The sequence below is a fragment of the Centroberyx gerrardi genome, chromosome 5 (genome assembly GCF_048128805.1).
Source record: "Centroberyx gerrardi isolate f3 chromosome 5, fCenGer3.hap1.cur.20231027, whole genome shotgun sequence".
Taxonomy (NCBI): Eukaryota; Metazoa; Chordata; class Actinopteri; order Beryciformes; family Berycidae; genus Centroberyx; species Centroberyx gerrardi.
Window position 1 is genome coordinate 25,726,102 of NC_136001.1, and position 11,732 is coordinate 25,737,833.

At 44.4% G+C, this 11,732-nt stretch overlaps 1 protein-coding gene across 1 annotated transcript in view; it reads right to left on the reverse strand.

Moving 5' to 3' along the window:
• The window catches only part of fgd5a (FYVE, RhoGEF and PH domain containing 5a), a 34,777-nt gene extending 23,716 nt beyond the window's left edge, over nucleotides 1-11,061 (reverse strand). Inside the window, exons 1-2 of the mRNA XM_078283482.1 lie at nucleotides 10,898-11,061; nucleotides 5,837-8,687 (exon numbers count right to left, since the gene is read on the reverse strand). Coding sequence (XP_078139608.1) covers nucleotides 5,837-8,687; nucleotides 10,898-10,907 — 2,861 coding nt within the window. The 5' untranslated portion in view covers nucleotides 10,908-11,061. The remainder of the gene's footprint in view (nucleotides 1-5,836; nucleotides 8,688-10,897) is intronic.
• Between the last annotated feature and the right edge of the window lie 671 nt (nucleotides 11,062-11,732).

Below are 11,732 nucleotides of genomic sequence, written 5' to 3' on the forward strand. Positions count from 1 at the left end.
AGTTTTGTGGAAAGGTTTCATAGCATTCTTTCTATGCTATGGAAATTAATTCCACCACAGGCTTAGATATAAAAGCTCAATTCTGAATAGTATGTCACATGGTATGGAACATAAATGAGACAGACAGTATAAGGCATAGAAAAAATACCAAGCAAAGAACATTCTGCACCGCCTACAGGTTATAATACAGAGATAATAGCAGCAGGAGTGGAAACTTCTGCTTGGGACCGCTGCCATTAACAGGTTCATCACAGACAGAACTGCCACGGGGACACTTAAATGTCTCATCCATGAACATATGTGCCCTTCTATAGATATAGGCACTGTACATGAAGCACAGAATGATGCTAAACCAAAAGAAACACCATGAACCAGTAAGTGTGAACAGATGTCCTGGTGACTGGTGAGTGAAATGGGCCGTTAGTTATGTGCTTGCAGATAGAGTCTGGCTTGTGATGTTAAAGGACAAATCCACCCTTGGGTACTCTCAGGCATTTTGTAAAGAAGTTTTGTAATTTACTTTTTTTGGTGCACCCACTTTCCTCAACCTGCCTTGTTTACTTCTACTTCAGTTAGTCATTTCCTACATTTCCCCGAATTACTTTCTGCCTCTTCTACGATGGATTCTCGCTGTATAATTGTTGGATGTCAGTGCAAAATCTTTGATTCTGAGGGACTGACACCAAAACGTGATGTTGACCGTTGATGTTTTAGATAGCTGAAATATGCTTTCAAACTCCTTTGTAATGCACTGGAAATATCTCAACATGACATCACGGTGTCTATGTGTGGCTGGTTATCAACGGGAATAAGAAAAATACACCACCAAACAACAAAATGGACCCAGAAATACAAGGTACATGTGTTATAGTATTTTGGGTGGATTTTTCTTTTAATTGTGATGTTAAATGACATCTCCTCTCATTTTTTTCCCATCATATCTAATAAAGGAGAAAATACCACAAACCTACTGTAAAAAAGATGTACGAACACACATGCACACCCTTACACAAACTCTCACTTATACCCTTAAGCGCAAACACACACACGCACGCACGCACACACACGCACACACACACACACACACACACACACACACAGCCTCATAATGAGTGCTTGTATTGATACCTTAAACAGCCCCCAGTGTGTACAGATAGCAGTAGGCTATTAGAAGACTCTCTCAGAACCAAAGGTTAACAGAGTTCCCTGCTGGACTTCATCTTCATTCAGACATACTCATCCTTCATGAGCCTCACACTACGCCACAGGCTTACACACACACACACACACACACACACACACACACACACACACACACACACACACCTCAGATATATTGGGTGGGCTGAAGGAAGCACCGTAGGCCATTACTCATGGTTGACCCCAGAGAGGACAGGTCAACCTGGCTGGGGGTCTCGGGTGATGTTGGGAAGAAAAGAGAATGGGAGGGATGGGGCTTTTTTGAGCTCATTCCTCCTTTAAGCTCTGATTTATTGTATGAGAGACAGGGGAATTCCTTGAGGTGCCCAAAAGCAACTCTCAGCCATAGAGCTATCTGGGATTCTCACCTTCACCTTTTCACCCTGGTTTGTTTGCACCTGCGTCCTCGACCAACAACAACACAATCTCTGAAAACTACCCTCTCTGTTGGGATTAGCCGCCTGAACTGTAATGGAGGGTTGTGACGAATTCATGGACCTACAGAAAAAAAACAATTGCCATAAATAGAAATCATTTCGTCCTTGAATTACTTCCTCATTTGTCTTGAACAGAAGAGATTTACTTCTAAATTGCTCTAGTTGGAAGCTCTAACCGCAATAATGTAATTTATTTACCAACCGTACCCATTATTCCACACGAAAAACTCTAAATATGGCTTGTGTAGCTCCAATCAACTTCATATAATCATTCCATACGTAAAGCTAGTAATATAAACAATACGTGAAGCCCTTTAACAAGACCATTAAGGAAGTGCTATTATGCCAGCCAATTGCAATGTCTTTTATAATATGGCCAAGTTAAATCTACTGTGTCAAATTCAGAGGAGCATACAATGATTCTCTGTTAAAAGACCTATATGCCGCCCATTTTCTTTGAATTTGATGATGCTTGTAATATGTAATTCAATTGAGCTAAACATTGAGTATTAAAATATATATTAGGTGCAATCAGAAAGGCCTTTTTTCCACATGTAATGGCACTATTACAGGAAACAGGCGCAGCTGAATAGGTTCATTAGCCTCTTCAGCATAGAAGATTGGGATACTGATGGGGGGATTAAGAGAATGGGAGCAGTTTTAAATTGTTTGCTGCTGTTTGTGATGACGGTTATGCGTAGCCTCTGGCTGTTGTGCCGCTGTTGTTGTGACAATGTGTGATGAGGTGGTTTGCTAAGAGTCTGGTCCTCTGACTGCTGCTGCCCTCCCTGTGACATGGATGAGTGCTTTGTATAATAACACTAACCCAACATCATCTGACAGGCTTGTCTTCAGGGCCACATATGCAACAACATTATAACCTCTGCTCACTTGGTTTAAATCGATTTATCCTCTCTTTAGCCACTGTAATGATAACAGCCATAGTCAACAACTTACTTTAGGCCTTTTGTATATGAACAGTGATAGACTGCAGGCATTCCTGACAAAGCAACAATAACAGCAGACCTGGCATTCCTGACAGCACCACACCTCATCTTGTTGTTCCAGGGGGAGTCTGGGAACCTCCGCCCCGCCACGGTGACCCCCTTCTCCTCCCCTCATCCTCCCCATCCTCCCCTCTGTCTCCCGCCAGACCCCCGCCCTTGTCCTGCATTTCCTGTAAACAGGCTGGTGGGAAGCTCCTAGGCTGGACACTTCCTCCCTGGGGATGACCTGGCAATGACCTCAGAGCGCCTGGCACCGGTCCTGGCAAGCCAGCGGCACACCCTGCCCACCACCTCGCCACACAGCACACAGCCACCACCCAGTACAACAATGTACTTAAGATGGTTCCCTCATCACTACTAACACTAACATAACAGTGGGTGGAGGACCTGTTTTAGAGGCCATGGTAGGGCTTTGTCATCACACAGAAGAACTTCATGTTCAACTGTTTTGAGTGAAAATGGTGCCAAAGGGTCACCAGGAGATGCACAATTTTGCATACATTAGCAGTACCTAATTGAACATACTGGTATAGCGCTATTTAGTTAGTGTAGAGGGACAACAGCACATCTGCGTTATTGTGGTGAGTCTACCTGGAACTGCTTAGAGTTGTCACAAAGAACACTGAATGCTCTCGAAATTGAATGCAATCACAAAACCTTGGCTGTCTTTGCTTCAAAGGCTTTTTTCAACACTCATTTGTTGCTACACTGCAATTTGGCAAGGGCAATTCTGCTGAGACAACTTTCTCTGTAGAACCTTCATCTTTGATAAAGCAGCACCGAATTACAACATAGGTACATATATGCACACACAAGCGCATGCACACACACAGGCACACACACACACACACACACACACACACACACACACACACACACACACACACACACATTCATTAGCAACTCCTTGACTATGGGCTTGGGATGAATCATTAGTATGCCATGTCTTTATCCATGGTAGCCTATGGTAGCTTGCTAATGAACATCTCTTTGCTTAGCCTTAAACCTTGTGTTGAAGTAGTGTTTGAATGGTGCTATACATTAATCACAGCAGGGAAAACAAACTAAGCCTATGGCATAGCAGCTTTGTAAGTTTGTAAGAAACATTTGTCTGCTTCTGTAGGCATGATCCTTTTGTGTGCAGTGCACTGTGGCTTACGGTCATTCTGCTCACCACAATAATCCAGTTTTCTCTATAGGTCTGCTTCAGAGGAGTGTTGACTGTTGAATGTGTTCTCAATAAATCACTGCCATCATCAACTAGGTGGACTGGGACAGTGGCAATGTCAGGCTTTGAACAGAGTTTAGTGGAAGATGTACACACACATCTGAGCGCAGCACACAAAGGCATGCGCAAACAGCCACACAGACACAACTTAACAACATACAGTAGGTACACACATGCACACACACACACACGCACACACACGCACACACACACACACACACACACACACACACACACGCACGCACGCACACACTCACACTTGTATAAACATATACCCCACCATACACACACACACCAAAACAAAACAAGAGCAAGAGTGGCCTTGGCAACAGAGGCATCTCCAGGGGGAATGTGGTGGAGGCGAGGTGACAGGACAGATAGGTTCTTTGGATCATTGTGAGCAGTTTGAGGTTTGAGACCTCCGCCACACAATGAGCCAGATCGATAATGTCACCGGGAGAAAAAAAGAGACCACAATGAGGGGCCATTGTCTGGGAAATGGAAGAGTTTCAAACGTGGAGATGTGTATTAGTTTAAAGTATACTGGAGAAATAAACAGTGAGGATGGATCAGGATATGCCCCTGCAATACAAGTGACTATGAGCGTGATTTGTGTAGAAAAATGTACAGAAATTATATGCTGTACCCTCTTCTACATAAGCAAATAGTTATGAAAGGCAGTAGCTGCAAAATAAAAATAGTGAAACAAACATGAAGTAGACAACAAAGGGCACCACAATATAATACAAATAAATTGAGGCAGAGGCATTCTGGCCCAAGATCATCTACAGCCTTTTAGGGAGCTCTTGGTAATGGTCTGTCTCTTTGACTACACACAAGTCATCAAACACAGCTATTTTATTAAGACTGGGGGAAGACTGTGGCCCCAGTGGCTGAAGCAGTGCCACAGGCCGGGGAAATTTGGTATGATCTGGCCGCAGTGATTCCTCACTCTATCACACACTGCGGTAAATCTACTGCCCCTCCAGGGTCCAATGAAAGAGAAGCACTCGGGAGAGAGCTACTTTAATAAAAGCCCTCCTAAACTTAACCACAAGTGTCAGGTACAGGAGAGCAATTACACCAGAACTACTCTTGCTCCCTTTCTTCTGTTCTTTCTTTCCCCTCCCCCTCCTTTGCCTTATTTTATCGCTACACCCCCTGTTTTTCTTACTCTTCTCTCTGTTCCTTAAAAATTCTCCATTAACACATGCCTTCCTTTATTCTCTCACCTTTGCTTGTTCCCCACCTCCCAATTTGAAAAGAACTCTCTGTCTTTGACACCCCCATACTGTCTCACTTTTAATTGCAGCCCCTAATGACTTCCTCTATTGTGAATAAACCTGTGCTCTGTGAGACACCCAATTGCCACGAGCTGTTCTATCCACTCAGACTTGCATAGGAATCAGCGGCACCAGATGTGACCTCTAAATCCACCAAATGAAAAACAAGAATAAGCTCTCCCACAAGCATTGTCCATCTTCCCAAAGCCAGTGATGCTTGACACAGCAGGCTGCTCATCTCTCACTGAATACTCTCCTAGAAGAGGGAGATCCTGTCCTGCTCAGCCAGATGCCCACTGCTAATCTGAGCTACAGTGTAGGACTATCTGTCAGTTGTTCAGGACTCAAGATTGCACTTCTGAATTGATGGGCCCTGGCCTTACAACTCCACTGACAAGCATGAAAGTAGTTCAAGGGACAAGCATTCCCACCTATTCTGTAGAAAGCGGTACATGCTCAGTATCCAGTATTCAATATTGGCTAGTATATGAAGATTAACTGAAAGAGCATATACAATGATGAATGATGAGAAAAACTTTAAGGCCATGATGTGAAAGCCATCTAATTTCTCATTTGTCATGGATGGTTCTAATGAGTAGTTTGCACTTTTGCATTGAGGTTGGCTTGGGATGGCACAATTCCAATTACGTTTTGTATTAATTCATTGAGATATTACTGTACCTTTCAGTCTCCTCTTTAGGTGACTGGGGTTTGCTGTCAATCCCAGGGAAACTGTTCATGTCCACATAGCCATCATTCTCATTACAGGTGATTGTCATGCGGTTTGGGTCCTCAAAAAACTCAGTTACAGTGAGGGCTCTGGTGGGTCTGCCTGGGATCTGAATGTTCTCATAGTCAGAGTTCATGGCTGGGATGTTTTCATAGTCTGAGGTGTCAGCACTGGGAAAGGAGATGGAGCGGGGTTTGGTCAAAGGCAGTGGCATGAGGGGGCGACGAGAGCGCTCCTCGAAGGACTCCACCCTGGAAACGCCCCTGCCACCATAGGCTTTGGGGTCTCCTTTCCTCTTCTGGTGGTCTTTGTAGAGAACAAAGGTGGATGGCAGGTCTGGAGGACGCTGCTGGGGCATCACCATGCGGGACTGGAGCTGAGGAGAGCTGCTGGTGCTTCTACGGTCCAGCTCTATAACTCTCACTGGGCCATGGTGGCTGGACTCAGAGGAAGAGCGTGAAGAGCGGACACTTCCATCGCTGAAACCTTTTGAATCGGTCTTCCTCTTGAACTTGAGGGCTAGGAAGCGCTTGAAGGAGGACGTCTTCTTCTTAGGTTTATCAATGGTTTCATGCTGGATCAGGAGGGAAGGGGAACTCTTGGTGACTGGTCTCTTGGTGATGTATGCCAGCTCAAAGGGTGGCGGGATGTCTGCTAGAGAGGTTGGCGTGGAAACACCACTGGACGACTGATGGCTACGCTGGGAGAAGCTTCCAGAGGAGGTTATGACACATGGGAGGGAAAGGGTATCATCTTTCCTCTTCATCCTGCCCTCTCCCTTCAGGGATTGGTCAATCTCTGTGGGACTGGTCAAGGACAATTCTGGACCCTCTGCAGAACGTGAGTATAAGAGGAAGCGACGAGGCTTCAGAGATGGGATTAGACGGTTGACCCCTTGCTGTTCTGAACGACTGAGAGGTTCACCGTTCTGATCCAAGGCCACTGTGCAGTAGTCATGAGTCTGGTACTCCGTCCCTGTCTCCTCTGGAACAGTCTCAGGAACATAACCTGGAACTTTCCCAGAATAAGAACGTGATCGTGTGACAATGGTTTTACGGTCAAGTGCCACAAAGTTTTCACCTTCTGAGTCAAACCCTGCCTCTTCATATATATGCTCTTCGCTATCTGAGTCTGTGTCTTCGTAATAAGGCACAATATGGCAGTCCAGTTCCTCTATGTCTTCTTCAAAGGCCTCAGTGGTGTGGGCGAACACCACCCTATTGGTGAGCTCGGGGGTCCGGCCCGCGTCCAGGTCTGCTGGTACTGTGATGTTACACAGCCTGAGGCGAGGCTGGCAGCTGTTTCTCTGGCTTTGGAAAGCCTGCTCTCGTTCGGCTGTTCTCTCTTTAGCACTCTTTCCTTTAATTTGTTTTTTTTCTATTTCCTCCTCTTCGTCATCGTCCCCTATCTCGACATAATCCTCTGACGAAACACACTCCAACTCATGGAAGTTATCTGCCTCAGGGCAGAGGGAATCGTCAATGTCTGCATACTCATCCACTGACTCGCTATCCTTTTCTTTGTCTATGTGCTGGTTGGACTGCTCAGTGCCTTCCTGAATCTCACCCTGCCCTGAGATGGCATGTTTATCCTCTAGCTTGTCCACGTCATCTGATGACACGTAGTAAGGCTCTTGGTTAGAAGCACCAGCAGTCTCCAGTTCATTTGAAGGTTTGTCATCAGTGTCATCTTGACCCCACTCAGGGTCAGCAGTGCTGGTTGGATCAGTTGGCACAGCTTCAATGACAGAGTAAGGCCCAAACACATCCTCAGTGCTAGCTGTGAATCGAAAACGCCCAGAGGGATCCTTGGTGGCCCGTTCTGGTTGCCATGATTCTGTGTCCCCTGTTTCAGCTGGGTCACATGAGTCACATGTATCACTGGCATCATCTGTGGGGCCAATCACATCATAGGGATACTCCTCATTCACGGTTGGAAGCATGCAAAAGCGAGCTCCAAATGCAAATCCTCTGGCTTCCACCTCAGTCTCATCTGTGAGTAATTCACATTGCAAACAGTCTCCACTTTGTACACTGTCACCTTCTTTAAGTCCACTGTCATTCTCCTTAACACACTGATTGAGCAATTGCCTTTGATTAAGGTTTTGTTCTTCTACATGTTCATCTGGGTTTTCTGTAGGACCCCTAGGGTTTTCAGTCTGTTCACTCAAACTCTGTTCCTCCTCCTCTCCCTCCTTCTCTCTCCCCCCTGAATCATTCCCTATTTCAGTCAGATGAAGTGAAGGTGTTAATGTATTGTCATCGTCTTTGTGATCAGTGTACGTTAATGTGTCATCCTTGTCACCTTCAGATTGGTTCAAGTCATCGTCAGTGTTTTCCTCCTCAGTAGTGTCAACAGTAGATCCATCAACTGCTTTGATTGTGTCCTCAGAACCAACACTGTCTGTCTCAGCAGTATTACTTAATATCTCTCCTTCTTCCCCCATTTCTTCCACAATTTCTCCTTCTATTAGATCCTCACAACAGTCATTGTCTCTGGTCCCATTGCCATTAACTTTATCCTCTGCCTCTCTTTTCTCCTCTTTCTCTTGCTCCTCCTCAGCCACCTCATGAAGGTCTTCGGTCTCTCCATCAGAGTGAGTCAGGTCTCCGTTACTGAGGCTTTGTGAGGGGCAGGGCTCCCCCTGTGGGTGAGGCTCAGACAGGGGTCTGGGCTTGGGGGCAACAGGAGGTTTTGGGCCACGGACAGGGGGACAAGGCCTTGACATCAGCTTGGACTGCACCTTGATGGTTAGATGACTGCGGACCTTCGGTCGGGGGACTTGCAGCGGATTTTGAAAATCTGAACAAAGAGAAAAAATTATTATAACACAGCTGTAGAAGCCACACAAATAATAATTGTGCTTTTTTAATTTCTTGAGTACTTTTGCTGTAACCATAAAAATGCCTATTTCTGTGCAGCATGCAAAGGCAAGCCTTGAGCAAGAGTCAGTGACATGCAGACTACTGTAGGGGACATTATCTGCAGGAAAAACAACAGAGCCACAGGGTACTTAGGGGAGGAACAATAACATCTCCCTGTCTGGGATGTGATACGTACAGGTTGGACGCATACAGAATTTTGGCACTTATAACAGGACTGACCTCAACCACTGATTGGTTGATCATAATGTAACACTTTGCAGGTCATTTTGTAATCATAACACAATACTGTAATTAATGTCCTAATTTTGACATTCATAGGGCCACTGTGCAGTCTCAAGTTTTGCTTTAAATGTAGTCTTCTTGATGGAGTGCTCATTAACATTCAATTAATTCTTAAAAATGGTCAAGTCATTCAAGAGCACTGCTTATGAAATTTAGTATTGTCATGAAACACACCCATACTTAACAAAGCATATACACCCCTGGACTCTTCCTGTTATTTAGTACCTGCCCTGACGCACATCCTATTAAACCCTGTGTGCACTCTGGCTATCTCTGTGCTCTCTCTCTCTCTCTCTCTCCTGACATGATTTTGTCTGAATGTAACTTGTCATGAATACCTGCCCTTCAGTGCTACATGTCTCTTTCTGCCCATACTGTATATATATATTTTCTCTCTCTCCTACTTCAACACCACCATACTCTTTCTGGTAAGTCATTGCATTTTAGTCTCACTAACTAACTATTCCAGCAGAGCCTTCTTGAAGGACTCCACACAGGATGTCCATGGGGGGAAGGACATTAACAGCATGGCCCCCATCACTCCTCCATGAACCCCTCTAGGAGTACACATTTTCACAACACAAATGGACTTCCTTCTCGTCATTCTTCCCTGATTCTCACGAAACACACACACACACACACACACACATGCACGCGCACACACACACACGCACACACACACACACACACACACACACACACACACACACACACACACACACACACTTTTCTGCTGAAAAGGTCTGTTGAGTACGTCAAAGAACAATAAAACAGGGAGAGAAAACAAGGGTCCTAGTCTGACAAAGTACCAAACTGCAAACAACAGGATATGAATTATGCAACAAGAATTCAATTAAAACAAATGTTTGAAAAACAAAGGAAGAGATAGACACTGGGACCTTGACTGTGCCAAGCTCACAGGATATGATTTCAGACTGTGTGCTGATCATGAAATGTCACCTATCAAGACATAACAATATGTAACCATAAAATTCAAAGTGGAAAGACTATAGAACAAAACTGGACTTTATGGTTTAAGATGGAGATTTCCTCTGACAGATTTTACAACATACAAAAGGAACATTGCAGTTTGCCACGGGGCAGTGCAATGACTTAGTTACATCAAAGGATTATAGGATTCAATTTTCACTATGAAGTTTTTTTTCCCCACTTGATTAATTTACAGTAAACTACACTTGCAAGACATGTACCTTTCTGCACGACACAACAGCTCTGGACAATTTCGCAGACATGGATTAAGTCTAATCCTACAATAGAACATTTCCCAATGGAGACATCCACGGAAAGAAACTTTTTATTATGGCTCATCCAAATTCATATGTCGATAGATTTAAAACCGCTCCAAATGTCATAGATAATTCATCACACTTGCATTGTTATTATGTGATGGTTGCCCTCTCTTTTGATCATATGACAACTACCATGGTGATTTCCATGAAAATTTGAGTATTTGTATGATTAGTCTATAGTTATGTTGATAATTCATTGTACCGGTGGAATGCTATAGGCTAATATGATAGGTCATCAAGTCGCATTAGATTTCAACTGATATTGAATAGACACGCGAAAACAAATAAGGGGAATATATTTCCAGATGGAATTAACCGATTTCATATAAAGTATTAGATTTCGTTTCTTTTCATCGACCCCCCTCCCTCCATCTCTCTCTCTCTTTCTCTCTCTCTCTCTCTCTCTCTCTCTCTCTCTCTCTCTCTCTCTCTCTCTCTCTCTCGTGCACAGAGTCGCACAGCACTTAGTTGTAAATAAAACGTTTTAAGTTTCGAGTCAAGCTTAACCTGAACATTATAGTGATTTATAACAAACCTGCGTTCATTGTGGGACATCATCCGCCATGGCAACCGATGGTTATCCTCATATTTTCGCACCCACTGTGTCCGTCCAAATGACGTGGAAACTTAGTCCAAATCGGGGAAATCAAGTTGTAAAGGAAGAATTACACAACATGTCGTCTTCGTTTCTCTCCTATTGAAAGCTACTTGTGGAAGACACTTCTCTTTGCAGGGAGGCAGCTGTGCGTCCAGCCGGCGTGCATCTCCAGTGCTGATGCTACAGTAAACTGGTGCGCATCTGTGTGGAGACGGGAGGTGCTGCTGGGCGCTTCCTGAGGCAGGACTATAGCGCGGACATGGACCGCTGACCAAACCCACTCACTATGAACAGATTAAAAAATATGATGATCGAATAAATCACATTTTACCTCAAATGTTTCATTTTTGCAATGCACAGCACTCCATCTCAGCTACTGCGGAAGTTTTTGCACTGAGAGTGTTGTTATTTGCTGTGGTCACATCTGAGCATGTTTTGGTGCAGGACACAGGTCCATCTACGTGTACAACGTTGCCTTTTAGAGGTAGCCTAGTCGCAACAGGGAGTAGCTTAAGACCAAACCCACTCAGTATGACCAGATTTAGACTAAAAATATATGATGATTGAATAAACCACATTTCATCTCAATGTTTCATTGTGGTAATGGACAGCATTAAAGCTCAGCTACTGTGGCCGTTTTTGCACAGAGAAAATGATTTGCTGTGGTCAAATGTGTTCATGTTTTGGTGCAGGGAGCAGGTCCACATACTTTCTGTGGACAACAGTTATGTCTTGTGATACTTTTATGCCCTGGAATGAAGGGGGCCAATAG